The sequence below is a fragment of the Xyrauchen texanus genome, chromosome 27, assembly GCF_025860055.1.
Source record: "Xyrauchen texanus isolate HMW12.3.18 chromosome 27, RBS_HiC_50CHRs, whole genome shotgun sequence".
NCBI classification, from domain to species: domain Eukaryota; kingdom Metazoa; phylum Chordata; class Actinopteri; order Cypriniformes; family Catostomidae; genus Xyrauchen; species Xyrauchen texanus.
In genome coordinates, this window is record NC_068302.1 from 33,658,427 (window position 1) to 33,681,382 (window position 22,956).

The window sequence follows — 22,956 nt, forward strand, 5'->3', positions numbered from 1 at the left end:
TAACCAAAATTCCATATATTTTTTTTTTTTTAATTTGGAATAACATAAGGGAGAGTTAATAGTGATATAACTATTATTTTGGGGCGAATAGTTCTTTTAAGTAACAATTTCTTTTCCTCTTTTTTTTATCAAATGCTGTTGGTCAAGCAGAGATTTTGTGGTCTGTATAAAATGTGCTCTCATTGGCAAGTGAAAGTGTTTTTATACATGTTCATGGTTTTGTTCTATGTTTCTTCCACATGGCTGCTGCTGAACAGGGGTCCAAAGTGAGTCTGTGCTCTGCAAGGAAAAGCTATTACTTGGCTCTTAGCAATGTGCTGGCATGTTGGAAATCCCAAATTCTTAAACATATACATTAATTTAATTTTCTCCTATAAATGGTTGTTCATTTTAAAGCCTCATTCAAAGAGGGGGTCTTAGTGTATGGTCATTATCAAACTTTTGAGTAATTCTCTTGATTTTGGGATTTTCACGCAGCTGACACCATGTGTTTAAACATGGTAGTCATCATGTTCATGGCAGCCTGTTCTTTTCCTAAAGCACTGTCGATTCCTTGACCTTTTCTGATGCTCTAAAGTGATATTTCCACCAAGATATCAACATCTTGACCTAGAATTGGGGGAAGAGTGAAGATCTAGTATGTTGTCCTGTCCGACTGAAATAGAAAGAGCAGCACAGCTATGCTAACCAGGTCATTCTGAGCCCTTAGCTAGTTTCTGTGAGCACTTCTTACCCATTGGACTATATGTGCCACATCATCGTCCTGTTATCTATGACCTTATTGGTGTACGGGGTATTTCTGTTCAATGTCTAGAGGACATAATATTACTCATGAGACTTTTAAGATTTAATGGGAATTTAAACCTGTCATGATAAAATATTTCCTGTCTGAAAGCAGATTTGATAACTATGCTGTTATTAGAAGCTGAACTATAGCATGAAGATTACGTGACAAAGGCAACATTTTAGCAAACCAAAATTACGTGCTGCATTACATGTTTGGCTGCAGTTTCCAAGTAAAATGTCCATCAGGGGGTGCCAAAAGCGAGTGAAATTATCTTGTAATCAGAGGTTTATAAAGGGTCGCAACACCCCCCTGTTTCAGCACAGTTGAGCTCTCACCACGTTTTTAAAAGATGCACTCAAAGTGGGCATGATCAGCAGCGGATTGAGGGGAGAAGGGGAAGTGAACCCAACAACTGTCTGATCCAGTCACTCAGCTTTATTTTAATAATGCAATTAACAGCATCAAGGTTTCTCACACTCGTAACAGAGTGCACAAATAAATTATACACTGTTTTTTGTAGCTCACAATACATTACTCACACTGGTAATTTATATCTGTAATTTAAAACACAAATAAATGCCAAGCCATGCACTCTGTATCAAAAATATGTTATTGTTTTTTACACTTTAATACATTTTGAAACTTATTCCAAGATGCTGATTGACAAACATAAGTGCTTAAATCGGTTAACACACTTACATTAGGGATGAATGGATGGATGCATAGGAGAATTACAGATTGGGCCAATGGGGCCAGTGCCCAGGGGCCCTTGACTAACAGCTGGGGGGGGTAAATATTTATATACTGTATGCTGAAATATATGGGCCCCAGAGCTTATACATGGCCCCCTTCACAGGTCCTTGTGACTATGAGGGCCCCTAGCCCTCTTATAGGACCCTTTTGCTTTCCTTTTTCTAATACAATTTTTTGAGCAACTCTTTAACCTTATAACTCTTATAAGTTTTCGTGCTCTTCTGGAAGTAGGAGTCCTTGTAATATCATTTCCAAAATAGCTACCTTCATGTTTTGGTGCTCTCTTTTTTATGTGGAATCTTTGCTTATTTTGATAGTAAAATAACAATAACATTTATATTGTTACTGATTTGTCAAGTTACTGATATTTCATTAGTATTTATTGAATTCAAGCAACATGTGCTTAAAATTTCAAACACACTTATTTAATATATTAGGCTATATATATGGTTAAGCCTTATTCTTTGTATAAAAGGGCTGTCGAACAAAAACGTTTATTATACTATTCATTGCTTTAACTGCATGTTTGCCCTACATTACAAATAAAATCTTGGCTTAGGTGGTTGAGAAAATAAAATATATTTATTAAGAATAGATTTTTTACATTGTGTGGTTCAAAAGTACTGATTAAACTAGATATGAAAAGTTTGTTGAGACAAACTATAATGTTGGTCTTACCAGGGCCGTAAACACCATAGACATTGAGGGGGACATGTCCCCCACAATATTCAGAATAGTGGTATACTGATATGGGGTTTTTCCATGGTTGATTATTAAATTATTACAGTTCAATCCTGAATATATGGTTACATCCTTGCAAAACATTGTCTGAAAGTTTAAAATAGATTTAAATGCTTGAAGTTAGAGGTTTTTACAGGTTTTACAGTAAGAAAGAACGAAAGAAAGAAAGAAAGAAAGAAAGAAAGAAAGAAAGAAAGAAAGAAAGAAAGAAAGAAAGAAAGACGAGAGCATCTTAAAGCAGATTAAAGGTCTTGTGTGTAAGTTTTCACAGCTGAAGTGTAAAATTGCAAACATTCCAAAACAAACTCATTTAAACATTCTGTCAAATGTAAAGTAGTCATGGGAATTTTTGGACACTTTGAAAAGGCTTAAATGATGCCTTCGCAGGGATTTTCGATGGAAGAATGATAATGGTAGCCAAGCTGTAGTGTCGTTCCAAACAATTTCCCAAAAAATTACCACTATTTTTGCATCACAGTGCTATCAACTCTTTCGACTGACAGATGGCGCTTGAGAATTTGAAGCACTGGTCACGTGCATGGCAAAGACTCGCTTGTCAAAGGGTAAAGGCCACACCATCTCATGAATAATATCGAGAACACCAGTGATGTGGATTTGCTGAAATTCAATGGAAAGCCTCAACAATGTATGTCATGAACTGTGACGTTGACTCGATTTTCATTTTAAACCTGGAAGATGAGAAAATTCCTAAATTGCCCCCTTTCACCTTGAAATTAAAAATATGGGATTATGACATACTCTGCCCTTGTGTGCAATATTCACCCTTTAAGGTGAATATTAGTTGTATGTTTTAATGAGTAAAATGTACCTCCCTACCCTAAAACTTTAGTCTAAACCTAGCCAATAGTGTTCAAAAAGATAAATGACGTGAATAAAAGACATCCTCAACTTTAACCAATGGCTTAACCTAACCGATATTGTTTTAAAAGCAAATTCGACATGAAAAACACTTTTATTGAAGCAACCATGTCATATCGCGTCACTTCTATAGCACTTTGCTTCACTTTCTCTCCAATTGTCCTTGACTGGGCTCAAGGCTCAGTCTCCGAGTCCAAAAGCCAACACTCTATTAGGTGAGCTAATGCAGAAGTTAATCAAATTGGAATAAGTGCGTAAATGTGGGTGGGTCTGTAATACAAGCGTTAAAATATATTGTTTTTAAATGATGCGTTAAAGCAGAGGTGAAAACTCATTTTAGGTTGAGGGCCACTAAGCATCTGTTATATGTATATAATCATGTATTAAAAGAATTGTCTATATTATCTTAATGTTATCATTTGAACAACAATTGTAATGACTGCAATTAATTTTACAAAAACTGTTATTGTTTCATTTTGACATGACAGAGAGTTATAACATCCATGTAACACCATAAATTAAAATAAATCTAAAATCTAAAATCATCCCATGGGCCACATTGGAGTCATTTCCAGGACATATTTGGCCTGCGGGCCACACATTTGACAACCCTGCATTAGAGCAAAAGGTTTCGATATCATCAAAACCAGGGTGTGAGTAATAGAGCGTAAAATATGAGTTTAAAAAGATAGAATCAGCCACAGTAGCCGTGATTTGTGTGAAAGTGAATAAATGTGCAGTTGTTGTAGCGCCTCTAATGTTAATTTCACCAGGAAACTGCAGCAAAACGAAGAAAGCGGCACGTAAAACTCAGTTTGCAAAAATGACGTTAAAGTAGGGTTCATTCTATGAGACTAGCATATAGGTGAAATTGGGACTAGTTGTCACACTTAACTCTGAATATTTCTAAGGGTGGTTTTATTTTTGAAGGTCACTTGCATTATTGGCACATGGCTTGAATTCTTGGCTACCAAAAATCATTACAATTAAATAATTAACATTTCAGACATTCTTATCAAGGAAAAATATACAATTCATTTAGAAAATCACCTTTTAGATACTGTACATACAGTACATTGTATGTCAGTTAACTCTAGAATGTGCTTGCGCATTAGCTGAAAAAGCCAAAAATATAATAATGCTTGCGCATTAGCTGAAAAAGCCAAAAATATAATAATAATTTGTTAGCGTGATCTGAGCTAAAGAAGCATAATTTATGACACAATTGTTGTCAGATTTTACTGCTGATTTAAAATATGTTATTTGATCATAATCTTTACCAACTGCTTTGGAGATTTCAGTCTTTCCCCACTCAAATAGGTAGGAACAGTACTTTTATGCCGCTTGTATCCATAGAAATGAGCTGCCCTGGGAGCATTCCAAAGATGGCCGCCGAGTGGACTGACTTGCCTTGAAAGGGACATGGCCGTAATCCACAGCTTTAATTTTTTTCCCTCTTTTGGGCAGTCATGGAAATATAATAGCTATGTTTTTTTCCTTTAGCTGTTGGAGCAAATGGAAACGCAAAAATTATATTTGCCATGGTTTCCCATTCTTCGCTAAAGAACAGCAAACCCTGGAAATGTGAAAATGGTCAATTGTAAAACTTACAACATATAAAACAAATATGACAGCTTGCACCTTCATTAGTGTGAAGAAAAATATGATACTGTTGAAAATAGTTTTGTATTAGTATTAGTGGAGGACAGAATTCACAAAACATACCTCACTATAGGTGTTGAAACCAACATGCAAAATCCTTGCTAGTACCCTAGTGTCAGCTTCCCTATGTGACAACTAGACCTGGTCTCACCAAAACAAACCATTATAACAATTGTATTCTCAGCTATCCGAGATAGCGTGTTAATCTGTGCCAGACATCGTGTGTTAAGCAAATATAGTGGTTTTCTGATGTGTGTTTGGCTCATGGTTGAGTTAAAGTGTTGAGAACACCAACTAAGCTAATGTGCTAGTCAGGTGTCAAAGCAGGTGGGAGGAGGTTATGTTTCTATTTTCTCATGCCTTATGTAAGAGTTACAGTTGATGAATCCATTGAAGGAATGGAGAGGTGCTTTATCGGCACCTTTGGAACCCTCAGAGACTCTGTATTTCTCTTCACTTCACCCTTAAATGGTCACAACTACTCCTTCATTTTAAATCATTTGATGGCTGGCTAGCACAATCCTCATTTAATAGCACTCAAGCTAATGAGTCCTCAGTTAAATTTATGAGCAGAGAAGCTGGACACTCACTGATTGATAAAGTTGCACATAAATGTAGAGTTACCCCGTAGTCAGCACATGGACATATTGCCCATGCGGATGGAACATGGATCTGAGGCCAAGCGATGACTTTGTTCTAAATTTGACATCATCATCATAATTGTTTTATTGTTATTATTTTATATTTATTTAAAAGTGTTGTTTGGGCGATTGGTTGCTTGATTTGAGAGGAATGTTGTTAAAGACCCCATGTAATGGTTTGACAAGTCTTCTTTCTTGTGTTAACGTATTTTCAGGAAGTTGAGGCAGGGCCTTTCAAAAAGCTTTAAATAGCCTATAAACTTTAGCTTATGTCACTGCCATGAACCATGAGTTGCTACTTGCTATTGCTAGTCAGATGTAGTTGGTACTAAGAGGGGGGACATTCACATTTTATTGAGCATTTAATTGGACCACAAAAAATGGATATACCCCTAAATGAAAGATGAGTCATCAGTATTTCTAGTCTGTTTCCCCAAAGAGAAAGACTGTACATATCAATGCATAATTATGTCGTTTTTTTTCAACTTTTAGGCACTAGCACATTGATGGCCTTAGAGCTAATAGACATGGAAAAAAGCACAAAACTCCAATTCTGATTTTATGGTGTCTTTAAAAATGTTAAAGAGAAAGAATCATCATAAATGGTATGTTACAAAAATGTAGTATGTAACCATAGTTTCTGACAAAATACAAGTCAACTACTGCAAAATCCTTTAAACAGAGCAAATTTCTGTTATTTTTAAAGTCTTTTTTTGTTGACAGTGGTGGCAAATACGAAGGTACAACAGTTAAATTATTTTGGATTGTCAGACTTGGTTTGGGTTTTTTTTTTATCCCTAAACCAAGACCAATATTTCTGACTGTAACTACTTCTAGAGCTTTCTAAGCTTCTAGACTTCCATTGATGGAATGTTAAAACAAGACTATTAAAAAATTCAAATGCAAACAAACCCGCACAAGGTCTTGAATCTGCTATAAGTTTCAAGTTTACCTACAGTATCTAGTTGTTGTACCAATGTTTGTAGTAAATGCTATTTTACATAAATTACAGAAAGTTTGTTTACCATGGTACATTTTTGTAAGAGCTGAATCTATGTTTAAGTTTTTTGCACGTTAATGAAGCTCTCGAACAAAAGTTCTCTGTTTTGAGATAATGCAAAAATTTCTTGGTGAACTCAGCTGCCTGAACAGTCTTATGTGCCCTGTACTCTCGGATCAGTACATTATCTTAGTTCATGGCAGCTTTGGGTTTGGTTACACTGCCAGCATGTTTTTCCATTTACCCTCTTTATGCTTGTGTAATGGACTGTTACTGCCACAATAGTCTTACACAGACACATTCTCCACAGCAGACTGAATTAGAACACTGAGTGAATGAGAGCAAAATCATGTAATGGGCCCTGGCTGACCTCTCGTTCATATAAGCACAATATGGACATCACTCATTTGAAATTACATATATAAAGGCACCTTGATTTATATTTGGGCTGTCTGCCTTTCATCCTAGTCAGGCCTGAATATTGATATATGCTGCTGCATTCAGTACTTATTGATGTTGCACTTTAGGTCACCTTGAAGATTACCCTTCAAATGTAATTGGGCTGCTCAAATGACACTTAATATAAAGTGTACAGTACCTGGCCACTGATTGGACAGGTCATTATTTATATTCTGAACAGTTTACTGTATATTACAACAGTGTCAATGTTAAGTGGTGTTTTAAAGAGACAGTTTGTGAATGGCTGTTGTAACTTTATCATTTAGTATGGGTCAAATCAATGAAAATCTGTGAATATATTTACAAGATTTCTGAAGTAGCACAAGTATTAAGTAGGCGGGTCAGAAAACCTTTACTAAGGTCATCAATATTTATTATCTTTTTTACTATTACATAAGAAAGATCTGCTGTTAATCAGTCTTTTCAAGGTAATAGATATCTAGTTACCATTCTAAATTTAAATTAGCAGAAACCAGGAAATGACTTGGCATGCTTGTTTTTTGTATGAAGTTTGTTGATGTATTTTCTTTTGAAACAGGAAATTTGGGCAGAACTTATTAAAGTTCATTTTTTTAAATAGTCAGTAGCCTTAAGTTCACATAACAGTCCAGAAAAAACATGATTTGCTACTAGTATTGCTAGTCAGAGACAGGTGGTATTAGGGGGAGGGACATTTTCATTCTAGAGAGGTTTTTGTTGGACAAAAATTTGGATATGCCAACTGAGTGCATGTTGAGTCAACAATATTTTTGTTTTGCTTTCCTGGAAGAAGAAGTGCATATATTGTATCTGTTAATCTTGAAAGTATTTATGCATACTGTATATCATAAAAGTACATTTTTAGGAGTATGTTGCCATAGTGATGGCCTAAAAATAAATAGACATGGACTAAAAGCCACAGAAGTAAAATTTATCTTTCAAGATTTACTGTATTCTGCTGACGAAGTACTGATTAATCACTCTCTGCTTTTTTGTTGTCATTTTATCTTATCAGATACCATGATAAAGTGGAAGTCACTAGTAACTTCTTGGGAGCAATGTGGTTGATCTCTATAACCTTCCTGTCTATTGGTTATGGAGACATGGTGCCTAACACGTACTGTGGGAAGGGAGTGTGTCTACTAACTGGAATCATGGTGGGTCTCTCCTTTACCTTCTAATATTGTATAAATTATACTTTTCCTATGGTGACTCAATGGAAACAGATAAGAAATAGGTAGACTCCAGTGTAAAGTCTTACCGTCAAATCTATTTACAGAGGCCTGTCTCACAAACGTGAGCAGCACGTGAGCAGAGCGTAATTTTTTCAGCCCCCATGTTAACAGGTTAGAATATTCACATTGGATGCAGCAGCACCACATCAGAGCGTAGACGGAACGTCACAACATTGAAGCGATTGTATCTGCGTGAGTCTATTTTTGCAGTGCTGCTCATGCACAGTTTGTGACAGTGCACTGTTGATGGACAAAATTACAATTTTTGGACACAAAAAAGTACAAATTCCACAGAATAAGTATATATTTGTAGTCTAGTGTTTTTAGATGAATTAAAGAATGTCAGAAAACAAAACAAAAAAGATTAAGATTCAACTTTATTGTCATTGTGCAGTGTACACGTACAGAGCCAATGAAATGCAGTTGTTTTCACATATCCCAACTAAGCTGGGGTCAGAGCGCAGGGTCAGCCATGAAACAGCACCCCTGGAGCAGATAGGGTCAAGGGCCTTGCTCAAGGGCCCAATAGTGGTGTCTTGGCAGTGCTGGGGCTTGAACCCGCTACCTTTCGGTCAGTAACCCAGAGCCTTAACGGCTGAGCCACCACTCAAAACAAACATACAAACAAACAAAACAAAACAAAAAACATGCCAGGAGATGTAAAATGACACAAAAACAAATTGAAATGATTTAAATTATAACTTGGATTTAATTCTAATTTAAAACTATAGTATACTACAAGTTATGAGCCTAAATATACAAAAATAAACTGTCTGTTGTATACTATTATACTGTACATAGAGTAGGTCTATAGGCTTAGCAGCAATACCCATACACACCCGAGTGTACTGGCATGAGTGGACCTGATACACAAATGCACACAACTAATTTTAGAATTTAACTCATTCTTGGATTGACGATGGATGACACAAAAGTGATTGTGAAGAACAACATGCTCTATGGCTTTAGGATAAGGATTACTGTATTTAATATATATATATATATATATATATATATATATATATATATATATATATATATATATATAAATAATAAACTAAATACCCCACATAGATAGAAATCACTTTATTTTTTATATAGAGCCACGGCTGTGAAAAAAAAAATCACTTCCAGTGTTAAAGCCATAGTGAGTCTGCAGTTGCGCTGTAGCTTCACATATGCACTGCTCACACTTGCGATGTGAAACAAGCATGAGACTCACATTTGTTACAATTATTAGATTGGTATCCACTCACATCATCAAGTCAAAAAGCCGTTTTGTCTAGAGGAACTGTATGCAAAAAAGCCTAGGACTTTAGCTAAACTTTCTCTCAAAAAAGATTTTGTTGTCTTTTTGTTGTTTATTTGCAGGGGGCTGGCTGCACTGCCCTAGTTGTTGCTGTCGTAGCAAGAAAACTAGAGCTCACCAAGGCTGAGAAGCATGTTCATAACTTTATGATGGACACTCAACTCTGCAAAAGAGTGAGCATGCTTTACTTTTGCATTACATTAATCATGTGGAAGATTCTTTTATTCAAAACAACTTACAAATGAGGAAAAACACAAGACATTTTTCATACAGGAGCAAATAAAATTAGCAGCACCGCAGTACAGAAATTCAAGAGTAATGCATAGTATAGAAGCTTTGGCAGAAATGGAGAAAAATCGAGAAAAGGGAGTAAGAATTTTTCATTACAAGACTTAATTTATTATTATTGATTAATTAAGTGTCATTTATTGAATATACAGATTTTTTTTTTTAATGAAAGTTAAAAGTGGAAAAAAGTAAATGAAAATGTAATTTAAAATAGTAAAATAGCCTAGTATAGGATAGTAAATATAAATTAAGTGTAAGGAGCACTCAGAGCTCTCAGCACAAAGCACTTCTAAGCCAAATTGTGTTGCAGGACCTGCAAATACAGTGGTAGCAGTTTACTGAATATGTGCTTTATTTTTGTAGTATTCTTTTTGAAAGGTTTAATGGAGTCATAAGTTCCCCTTCTGTCACTCACTCGACGTTGTGTCGATTGTAGTGACACAAGGGGTCTCTTCTGAGAGCCTCGTGTACCTCTGAACTTGAGAAAAGGCCAATGTCAAGTTGGCAGACAGAATTTGCATGCCCCGCCCCCGGACATATGGGGATAAAGGGGAGTGGGCGAGCGAATGTCTGACAGATTTTTTCTTTGGAGCTAAATGGTTGTGTGATCAGCGAGCTGTGTGTCATGACTGCTTCTCCCAGCTCTGCAAAGAGCTTCTGTTGGATCTGATGACGCATTACAGCGGCTTTCTCCTCTCTGCACGCTGTGCAGACTCTGCCCCTGGGCGCTTCGACAGCACGTCTCTCATAAAAGAGGTAACTTCTCTGAAAGAGTTTTATTTTCCTCTAAAATAGTTTTTTTCTAGTAAAAGAGCAACATACAGAAGCGGGAGTTGAACGTCCTTTTCAGGACGCATCTTTATAAAGATGCCCTTCCGCCGCTGTGTAGTTCCTGGATGTGGCCAGTATCTCTCCAGATCCGACGGTCATAGATGCTGCCTTGTGTGCCTGGGTAGCGATCACACAGAGGCAGCATTTGGGAATGGTACATGTTCTTACTGCGAAGACATGACCATGGCAACGTTGTGGTCACGGCTTTCGTTTCTCAAAACGTCACTTTGGATAAAAGCATCTGCCAAATGCATAAATGTAAATGTAAGTGGCGTCTGTACGCAAATTGGTGTTCTTCCAGATCTGAAGACCCACAGAGATGCGCAGTTTGGTCAGTGCTTTCATTCCTGCTGGAGAGGCTGGAGGGGAGGCTGTCCCCTTGAAAGTGTATGTCTCTGCAATCGCAGCCCACCATGATGCAGTAGACGGCAAGTCACTCACCTGTTCCCCTCCTGGGATCTCTCAGTGGTCCTCTCAGGCCTTCAGAGACCCCCCTTCGAGCCACTTTATTCAGTCGAGCTCAAAGCCCTATCCTTGAAGATGGCCCTCCTGATCACGCTTGCTTCCATCAAGAGGGTCGGGACCTGCAAACGTTCTATGTCAGTGACACTTGCCTGGAGATCAGTCCGGCAGATGCTCACGTCATCCTAAGACCGTGCCCGGGCTACATGCCCAAGGTTCCTACGACCCACTTCAGGGACCAGATCGTTAACCTGCAAGCGCTGCCCTGGGAGGAGGCAGACCCAGCCTCTTCGTTGCTGTGTCCGGTACGTGCTTTGCGTATCTACATGGACAGCACACAGGGCTTTAGATGCTCTGAGCAGCTCTTTGTCTGCTTTTTCTCCAAGCAGAGGTTAGCTCATTGGGTTGTTGATGCTATTTCCCTAGCCTGCCACACCCAGGCTGTGCCCCCCCCCCTTGCGGATTCGAGCACGCGCTACGAGAAGTGTGGCATCCTCGTGGGCACTGGCCCATGGCACCTCCGTAGCAGACATCTGCAGAGCAGCGGGCTGGGAAACACCCAACACCTTTGCTAGGTTCTACAATCTCAGGGTTAAGTCTCATCCCATGTTTTGACAGGTCCGAGCCGGTAGAACTCGGTAATACAGAACATCCGACCGGGTGTTCCACTTGCACCTTGCGCCCTTCACCAAGCTGATCCAGTGCGCCTTCTTTCCCAGGGGAGCCAGCAAGCCCTCACTCCCTGGATGCTCTTCCTCCCTAGCCCTCTGGCCGCTGATTCTGTAGAGGAATTCGCCTCCAGACCCACCATGTGTCGAGTGCTCCGTGCTGGGCTTGGGCTCCACAGGCATAGTTCTCGCTTCAGGCAACTCCCTGTGACGTATTTTCCACGGTACGGCCCCCCCGCAGGCAGGACCCGTGTCTCCCTTGGGCAGTCCTCGCTGCCCCCTGGTCACCGTTCCTGTAGCAACTCCTCCCTTATCAGGCAGGATCTACCACCACACCATGTCCACGGGTGGCTTGACAACCCCCGTGTGTATTTTCCACAAGTTACCTCCCCTCAGTATGGGCAGGACGTGGTATCCGCAGGGCTTTTTCCCCCTGAAAGAATAGGAACGGGAAAGGACGCCTTCCCCGATGCATCTGTAGCGTTAAGATTTTACTTTTAACTCTATGACGAGAAACGTAGAGAGAGAAAAGACACGGCTGGCTCCCATACATCTCATGTAGCCTGTTACCGTACGGGTACTGGAACCTAAGAGCGGTATATGACTCCTTTTATTGGGGGTGTTGGGTAGGGTTACGTGCAGCTGACCCAGCTGCTTCTAGCACGCAACAGCCTGCTTGCACCTGGTTCGGTAGCCACGTAACATGGGTTAGTGCATGCCGTTTTTTAAATGGGACCCCTTGTGTCACTACAATCGACACAACGTCGAGTGAGTGACCAAAGGGGAACGGAGGTTACAACAGTAACCATTCCCCGGTGGAAGGAAAGAGACGTTGTGTTCCCCTTGCCACGTCACTATCCCTATCACTGTAATCTGCCGTAACCTTATTCTCGGCTCCTCAGTGAAAACCTGTCTGACATTCGCTCGCCCTCTCTCCTTTATACCTGTATGTCCGGGGGCTGGGCATGCAAATTCTGTCTGCCAACTTGACATTGGCCTTTTCTCAAGTTCAGAGGTACACGAGGCTCTCAGAAGAGACCCCTTGTGTCACTACAATCAACACAACGTCTCGTTCTTTCCATCGGGGAACAGAGGTTACAACAGTAACTTATCTGCACTTTTTCAGTTCAGTCCAAAAGTCTGAATCCACTTGAGAAAATATTTAATACAATATTTAATTTAATACAATTTAGATTTTTTTTTGTAATTACAAATGATATTATCAGCATAGCAAGTTGAGTGAATATATTCCACAAGTTTGTGTAAAACCTGATGATTTATGTTAATTCAGCATGATTTGAAAATGTTCCAAAGAGCATCTTTTGTGCTTCAATGAAAGCAATATAATGTGACCTTTTATGCAAAGGAGTTAACCTGGTCAGTGTTTGCTTATTTGATCAGAGACCTAGAAATAGTGCAGAATCATAAAGGGGCCATGACATGCCTTTTTTATTATTTCAACATGTTCCTTGAGGTTCACCTAAAATCTAAGTTAAGTTTTTTGCATCAAAATTAGTCATATATTTGTAAAACATGATATTTTTCAACCCTCATTCTGACTCTGACGGGTTTGGTGCTGCTTCTCCTTTAAGACTTGACCGCAAACGGCCACTGTTATGATTAGCTTTATGCTTTTGACTGACCTGCTATCTCTACTTGCCATCTCACTGCTCACCACTACTGGGCTGGGCTATGGAAGCAATAAAGTAAAGTAGACATTGTTGTGTTGTTGTGGAGGTGATCAGATGCAAACGTCTACCACATTGTGACATCACAATGTGGAGGAAGTAGAGAACGATTTGTTTTGGCAGCTTGGTTTCAACAAATGTTCTTTTTGCAGTGAAGAGGATGCTTTGAGTTCTGAAACTTACAGTATATTTTGATGGTACAATAACCTCTTGTTTGTCAAATGATCAAGGACAATTTGATTCCTCATGTCATGACCTCTTTATATACTTTTACATTATTACATATTAATTTTACGTCATAATATTTCTGTTTTAAATTTGTCTGTTTATGTTCAGGTTTAAATTATATTTTGAATCTCAGTAATAGATGAATAAGGGCCCAAAGTTTTTCTGGCTATACTTGCTGTACTGATATTTTAAAAACAATATTTCTCATAATACTTATGTAAAAGACCTCTTAGTCTCTTATGTAGACTTTATTTGCTGACAGGTAAAAAACACGGCTGCTAATGTACTCAGGGAAACATGGCTAATCTACAAATATACTAAACTCGTGAAGAAGATCGACCACGCCAAGGTCCGGAAACATCAGCGCAAGTTTCTGCAGGCCATTCATCAGTACGTATATCTGCAACATTCAGTCTAACACATAATTTGACAAAGAACTGTTTGACCATTAAGCTGTTGGTATGGTAGATTTTATATGAAAACAAAGATGAATCTAAAATTTAAAGTGATTAATACGGTTTAGTTCATGTGCTCTCTTTTCAATTTTGGGAATTGACTCACATAAAATAATGTATATGGTAAAGAGTTTTGTTGAATTGAAGCTTTTAGACATTAGACATTACAAAGGGCATTTTAAAGAAATAGTTTATCCAAAAAGGAAATTCTGTCATAACTTACTCATCCTCCATTCAAAACATGGCTTACTTTTTTCTGGGAAACTAAAAAGCAGATATTTTGAAGAATATACCGGCCATTCTTTTCCATGTAATGGAAAAATAGTACATTGGTGGATTATGACACCATTGGTGCAAAATGCCATTGTTTCTTTTATGTCATCTGTGAAAAAGAAAGCCATATACTGTAGGTATGGAATGACATAAGGGTGAGTAAATAGTGACAAATTCTTTATTTTTGGGTGAACTAGATCTTGGGTGTTTTCTCTGTCTGATCATGGATTTAAATTGTCTTGGGAATGGCATAGACCGTAACCTAGGTACAGAACAGAGACAACCCGATTTGCTCTAACCTTACCCAGTATATATCAGCCAAGCATGTTAGACAGAATGGTGTTTACCATCATCTCATGAAAACCAATGAAGATGTGCACTATATCAGTTATTCATTTGGAAATATTGATGGAAATACAATTAAAAATTTAAGCAACAAACATTGATAAATGGCCTAAAAATGCAAATAAAATGACAGATTTTGAAAGTCTTTTGGTGTCAAGTGTTGTGTGCAACTTGAGGTTTTTAAAAATATATTTTGTTTTTGTTTTGCCTTTAATCACTGCAGAGCTCAGAAGTAAGTCTTCTATCTTTCCTTTCCATTGGAACCCCTTTTTTCAAGTTTTATTCAGCAATATTAACTAACATGATACATTTTGAAAATATTTGAAGCTGGGTACCATCTTATATTAGATGTAATATCCATTAAGAGTATAGATAAATTACATTACACTTTTTACAAATCTGTTAAGATGGTTTACAGCCCTGTTAATGTACATACTTGGAGGGAAGAAAGGTTCTTTGCATCCTCTCAGCTTCAAATTTATCAGATTCCACAATGTCCAAAATTCATTCATCTAGCCTGTACCAGATTTCCATAGAAACTCAATCTGCACTGATCATCTTAGCTGCAGTACCTCCATGAAATAGTCTGTAACAGTGTGTCCTAACCAGACACACTACAATAAGATTCCAGTGACAAGCAATCTGTTCTGTCCACACTACAAGCGAAACTGCTGTGCAACGCAGCACAATCACAGCTAATCAGAATCTATTTAATGTTTTATGTACTATTATGAGAAGCAAGATTTTGGTCCACTGAGATTTCACAGTGGGCAGGGCTACCTGAAGTGACAGATATAGAACGCAACAGATTGAAAGTAAAAATCCCATGCATTTTTTCCATAAGGGAATAGAATATTTAACAATAATGTTAATCGGTTATATGTACTTCTGTTGAAGCCAACAGTCCGTGTTATTTCTTCTTCATTTAAAAAAGAAATCATGTTTCCTAGCGGAAATTCTGGTGAATAACTACACTACCCATGAACCTACCAATTAGAAAACTGCTGCAAACAAAGCGCACCAAACGAGCTCTGCAGCAACGGCACATTGTCATGACGCACTGTAAATGACGTAATCCCTACACTTCCAAACTACTTATATATTTGCATATACTTATAACTATTTTGCAATCAATTTAAATACATGAATGAGCCAAAACATTATGACTACCTGCCTAATATACTGTTGGTTCTCCATGTGGTGCCAAAACAGCACCAACTCACCGAGGCATAGATCTACAAGACCCTTGAAGGTGTCCTGTGGTATCTGGCATCCAGACATTAGCAGCAGATCCTTCAAGTCCTGTAAGTTGCTAGGTGGAGCCGCTGTGGATAGGACTTGTTGGTCCAGCACATCCCACAGATGCTCAATTGATATATGGGGAATTTGGAGGCCAGGTTAACACCTTAAACTCTTCATCATGTTCCTCAAACCATTCCTAAATAATGTGTGCAGTGTGGCAGGACGCATTATCTTGCTAAAAGAGGACACTGCTTTCAGGGAATACCATTGCCATGCAGGGGTGTACCTGTGCTGCAATGATGGTTAGGTAGGTGGCACATGTCAAATTGATGTCCACATGAATGGCTGGACCCAGGGTTTACCAGCAAAACATTGCCCAGGGCATCACACTTCCTCCACCGGCTTGTTGTTTGCAACAGTGCATCCTGGTGCCATCACTTCCCAGGAAAATGGTGCACACATACACGGCCGTCCACGTGATGTAAAAGAAAGCGTGACACATCGGACCAGGCAACCTTCTTCCACTGCTCCAAGGTCCAATTCTGAGGCTCACATGCCCATTGTAGGTGCTTTCGCCTTGGGTGCCCAACACCCTGTTGCCAGTTTGTGGTTTGTCCCTCCTTGGACCACTGTCGGTAGATACTCACCACTGCTGACCGGTAGCACCCCACAAGCCTTACATTTTCAGAGATGCTCTGACCCAGTAGACTGGCCATAACATTTTGGCCCTTGTCAAAGTTGCTCAGGTCTTTCCTCCTGCCTAATTATCCTGCATTCAACACATTGACTACGAGAACTGATTGTTCACTTACCATTTAATCCACCGAGACCTTGACACGTGGCCTTGTTAGGAAATGATCAATGTTATTCGCTTCACCTGTGAGTGGTCATAATGTTTTGGCTCATCAGCGTATATTGTTTCTATACTAATAATCAACTATTTCAAATCAGTAGTTTTAGATTTATCCATCGTTTATATTATATTTGATTATCTCATTCGAAATGCTTCATGGGATAGTTCATTCCCTCATTAATGACGTAAAGTACACAGTCTTGTACCTTTGTATTTTTCGTCTGATTTTCAAATGCCTTTTTGCCTTTGCTTGATGCAATCTTTATTGGTTAGGACAAAAACTGTGAATATAATGGAAGAGATACCTTTTATCGTTTGCCGCTTTATCATATTGCGTCTGGTTAGGACTCAGTCTGCAGTGTTTTCCTCCAAATGTATCGCAAATCATTTATGCCACGATACATTTACAAAAATACCAAATGTTAAAGCACTGCACGAGAAGCTTGCATGAAAACAAAAGCTTCAGCAACTTGTACTTGTGTGCTTTCACTTGATTGGTTCTGTTTTTAAGTGCAGTAACATTGTAAACTTTTTCTGGCAACGCTATCAGTTCACTGATGTGAATCGCCCGTCCTGCCCCTGTTTGCCGGTCAAAGCAAAAGCACAACTACTGAGAGCAACAATTCATTTATAATGCATTTGGCCTTTGCTTTTACGAGACAACATAAACATTCCCTTGCTTAATGCATTCAGTCATAAAATTCTATAAATATCTGCACCTGAAATGCTCCATAAACTCAAATTGGCTGTGTTGCTCATACTGCGGTGAAGTAACAAGTGCATCTGGAGTGCAAGGAACTATGGAGGTCTGAGTACAGAAACAAACAGACCAATTTTGGCCTTCCCAAAATTGAGAGTTCATCTCTGAAACAGTACAAGTACTGTGAAAAAGTATAAAGTGTTTTATACTTCCATACAGTTTTATTTTCCATACAGCTTGCACACTTGAGTTATGTTTTTTCTGGGACTAGGGAAAAAGGTTGTTGTGAATGGGTGGCTGGGGTTGGTTTAGGTTGCTTGGTTGACTCTGGAGAAGACACAAGCAGCTATCATGTTACATTCACATTCTGCATGTTATTATCAGAGCATCTCCTGAATCTTCCCTTAATTTCCTATGCTCCGAAAACACAACCTAACATGTTCAAAACACTCCCCTCTTTTGTATCTCAACAGAACTTTCATTTCCGGGTTTTGTTAATTCTGTCCTAGACGAAAGCCCAGACTTGGATACCTACAGAGTTCCTGGTGTTGACTTGATGAATTCAATCTGAAATTAGTTTAATGCTAATGCATTGTTGCTAGAACATCTGTCATTACCATGGAGCCTATAGCTGCCTAATTCTGTACTGTAATCAGTTTATCTGTTTGCACATGTTACTCTCATTACAGTCTGAAAGGATACAATAAATGTTTTCATCCAGATCCCTATTGAAAGTTAAAGGGATAGTTCATCCCAATATTAAAATTCTCTCATCATTTACCATCCATTTACATCCTAGTATGTCTAGGTATGACCTTCTTTCTTCAGTTGAACCCAAACAAAAAGAATAATAAAATAATTTAAAAGAATATCTCAGCTCTGTAGGTCTGTGAATGGTGGTCAGAACTTTGAAGGTCCAAAAAACACATAAAGGCAGCATAAAGGTAATCCATAAGACTCCAGTGGTTAAATCCATATCTTCAGAAGTGATATGATATGTGTGGGTGAGAAACAGTTCAATATTTATGTCCTTTTTTACTATAACTCTCCGCATTCACTTCCACGTTCGTCTTCTTCAGTTTTTGCCGATTTCACATTCTTCATGCATATCGCCACCTACTGGGCAGAGAGGATAAATTATAGTAAAAAAAAAAAAAGGACTTAAATACTGAACTGTTTGTCACTCACACTTACCATATCACTTCTGAAGATATGGAAAAAACCACTGGAGTCTTATGGATGTCTTTTATGCTGCCTTTTTGTGATTTTTGGCCACCATTCACGTGCATTGTAAGGACCTACAGAGCTGAGATATTCTTCTTGTGTTCAGCAGAAGAAATAAAGTCATACACATCTGAGATGGCATGATTGTGAGTAAATGATGAGAGGATTTTCATTTTTGGCTGAAAACGTCAAGAGTTTTGACTTAGAAATCCCTACTGGCAAAACATTATAGTATTCAGTTATTAAACATGTTTCTCTATTCCTGTTACTAAGAAACTATGTTTGATTATTTCTAGGGTTTCGTTTTCTTTAAAACAAACAAATGAGACTGAGAGGAAGATTGTGGATTTGATAATGAATCTAGCCCTTAATAGTCAACAGATGTTTTTCCATGTTGGCTAGAGATACATACAAAAGCAAACCACATGCATGCTTTGCCCTCAGTAGAACATAATCAATTCAATTAAATGTATTAATACACTCTGCTGTTGCTACTCTTTAAAGGTACATTTTTTGAAAAGCAACTGAACATTTAGAACTTTAGAACTTCATTTCATGCTGTTATTACTTGTAACTAATATTTAACTGCATTTCATCACACTTTTATTGTGTGTTTTGATCTGCATCACACCACATCAAAAAAGTTGTGCAGCACAATTTCTTGATTTTGAGTTGGTTTTTATCAAATCCATTCTAATTTTATTCAGAAACGTTTTGGAACAAGGCCTTGGTTGTTCTTTTTATTTATTTATTTATTTTTATTGCTCTTTCTTTTACCTCTTGTGGCTGAATAAGTTTGCATGTGTAACTGAAACAAACTGGAATGTGAATGTTTGCATGTTGGCACCATTTTGTGGGAGAACATTCATAATGTGACGCTATTAACCTTCCAATTTAATACCTAATTATCAAACTCTGTTTCTTCCTCTTTTTCCTGGCTAATTCCTCTCCTTTCATTAACACCCCAAACCAACTCCTGAACTTCCTGATTCACTCTTTCCTCTACAAACTATCTTGTATGTACTATCTGTATGTCCTCTTTCCTTGGGCCCCATCCTTGTCTCTCTTTCTCTGTCCACCTGCTTCGGCTTCCTTTCTTTATAGACTGCGAAGTGTGAAGATGGAGCAGAGGAAGCTAAATGACCAAGCAAACACGCTGGTCGACTTAGCAAAGGTGTGAAAAAGGTTTCTTGTTGTTTGAAAAATACACCTCAGTGTGAAGATGGTAATGTGTTGCATTGTCTTGTAGAAAAAGTATGTTATATTTAGGTTGTAGGTTATATTTCAGTTACATTTGGGTTATGTAATGAAAATACAGGCCAAAATAGGGAAATCAGGTAAATTATGTCTTCTCAATGATAAAAAGTCGCCCAATTTACCTGAATTCACCATATATATACTATTTACTGCATATTATTCTAAAACATTATGTGTAACAGAACAGTCTGATCTCATTAATATACGTAGCCATTTGTACATTTAAACGTACATGTTTTTACGTTTGAATAGACACAAAAACATTCAATAATGATGTTTGAAAGCATTTAAAATATAAACAGTTTTATGTATTTACAGATTTAGATATGTAATATTTCGACAAATCCATGATAAATATATTTGAATACACAAATCTATTATAAATCTATTACAGTACTTTTATAAATATTTTAGATCCCCTTAACCCTACCCCAGCCCCTAACCATAATCACTTTTCAACAATATCAAAAGATGTAACAAGTAGATTAATGTACAGTGACAATACAATTTGTTACAAAATATTAATTTGTATAATATTGTAATAATGTTTTGAAAACTATTATTTTCGCTATTCCGATCGGTTGCTCTAGTTTTGCAGGAATTACATACTTCAACTAAGTATTGCATGTTTAATTCAGTGAGTGGTATCCAGTTATCATCTTGTGTAAGAAAAAATGGTTATTCTGCATTTTTTAATCAGTTGTGTGTAATATTTTTAATATTAGGTAGTCACATAACATTTTGGTATATAATACTCCACCCAGTGTGCTCTTGGCAAATATGGCAGGTCACCTCACATATATGTATGGAAAACTTGTATAATGTACACAGTATACATAGTGCAAAAATAGCTTGAGCAGTATAGTAGTATGCTATTTGATACACGCCCATAATAGATCCCCACAGTGTCTAATGCATACTGCATACTGCAAAAATATCATGTCATTTCAAACACACCCTTAAATTCTGAACACACTTGGGATAAGTTTTTTGCCATTGCTTAAATGGTAAATTATAATATACAATTATGTGTGTATAATTGTATGCGTGAGTCTGGTAACCATGTGTTTTCATCACTTCCTCAGACACAGAATGTGATGTACGACCTAGTCTCGGAGCTGCAGGAGCGCAGTGAGGATCTCGAAAAGCGGATAGGTCACATAGAGACAAAACTGGACTCTATAAACAGCAGTCTGCAGGCTCTGCCTGGTCTGCTCTCACAAGCCATACAGCAGCAACAGCACCACCTGCTGGACGGGCTGACCCAGCGTGGATTCACCCTGATACGACCCTCCTCGCAGGCCTCCGAGCGCTCCTGGTCGTCATCAGTGCACCGACGGCGGTCACCCTCTACCGCACCACACACGTCCTCTGACAGCGGCTAGCACGCTCGCACACACTCTAAAACCCACACACACTCCCACACACCTCTGTCATCAACTAACACTGCTAAAAATACTTTTAGTAATAAACGTTAACAAGAATGACAACTTCAACACACAGAGAAAAAAATTAAATGAATTAACACATCATGGTAGAGATATGGTTTACGTTTAGCCATTGTATGGCTGTTTAAAGTTAGCTTTTTTGTAAAGCCCTTGTATAGTAATGGACTGGATTTAGACTAAAGGGGGTGGAATGGATTTGTATGAAGGTGTAGTTTGAAAAAGAGCACTGAATGGAATTGAACCAATGAAAATGAAAAGGAAAATGTGAGAAAGAGGAAGTCACCAGAAAGACTTCCTGTTTATGACAGTGTTTGAAGATGTAGGCTGAAGATGTTCGGAATGGAATACTAGCGAACCATTTACTGAATGCTGCACAGTACACTGTGTACTGCCTACCACGTTTTAAACAATATAATGTTACACTGTTGTCATATGACATCAGCACATTGCTTGTGAGTTGCGTCAAGTTAGCATCTTGGAGATACATAATAGTTAATTGTATTTTCTTATTACATTTTCTTAATTCAATGTCTTAACTTTTGGCATTACATAATGATTAAAAAAAGATATGTAATTATTTTCGCTCCATTTGTCACGCTGAAAATGGAAGGTCAAGTCTAGTGTGCTTTGTTGTATACTGCACATTTTGGCTAATGTAGTAGATCATCTGGGTGTTCTATGCAATTGTTTAATTTGCATACAGTGTACAGTATACAGTACATACTATGTACTGCAGGAATAGTAAGAGTAGTATGTTAGTATGCCATTCCGAATATAGCCTTAGAGCTGATGGGGCCTTTGGAAGAACAGTGGGCGGTTGAAAAAAAATGTTTCACATTACTAGATTTACATTTAATAATGTAATATTAATAATAATAATAAAGCGATCAAATAAAACAGTGTTGCTAAATGCATATTTTTGTTTTTGCAGTCCAATTAGACTGATAATTTTTTCATAAATCATGCTTCACAAACTTTCCTTATCTCATTCTGACCAAAAAAGTTCTCAGCAGATAACAAGCATTTTCATAATAGAAATAAACAATAAAATGCACAAACAAAATGTTGTGCTGTGAGTGCATTAGGTTCCCACACTTTTTCACCAATGAGTTTCCATGTCATTTCCAGTTCATTGTAACTAATATATGAGGATTAAAAACCCTTCAAAATCAAAACGATTTACTAATGAATCATTCAGCCAATTTGTGAACCAGTTCAACCAATTAAAAGACTAGAAAGACTAAAAAGACTGTTTCGCTCACAAATCAGACATCACTATTGTGTGTGAGCAAGTTTTACTCGACACATGAGCAATATTTATCCCATGAAATCTTTTAGAGCAGATCAGAGTTCTAGAAAATGTTGAAATCTCCAAGACATATAGGATTGTATACCTTTCCCTGAATTTTATAAGCATGGAATACACAATTTTATAGGGAATGTTCACCCAAACATGAAAAATTCTCACATCATTTTCTATAAATCTCCACTTTTACATTCGTTCACATTTTGAAAGTGAAAGTGGAGATTTACAGTAAAAAATAACTTA

At 37.8% G+C, this 22,956-nt stretch overlaps 1 protein-coding gene across 1 annotated transcript in view; it reads left to right on the forward strand.

The window, feature by feature from the left end:
- LOC127621116 (small conductance calcium-activated potassium channel protein 2-like) overlaps positions 1-22,230 on the forward strand; it is a 39,328-nt gene extending 17,098 nt beyond the window's left edge. The window contains exons 5-9 of the mRNA XM_052094575.1: positions 7,917-8,058; positions 9,508-9,618; positions 13,873-14,000; positions 19,807-19,876; positions 21,045-22,230. Coding sequence (XP_051950535.1) covers positions 7,917-8,058; positions 9,508-9,618; positions 13,873-14,000; positions 19,807-19,876; positions 21,045-21,344 — 751 coding nt within the window. The 3' untranslated portion in view covers positions 21,345-22,230. The remainder of the gene's footprint in view (positions 1-7,916; positions 8,059-9,507; positions 9,619-13,872; positions 14,001-19,806; positions 19,877-21,044) is intronic.
- The last annotated feature ends 726 nt before the right edge of the window (positions 22,231-22,956 follow it).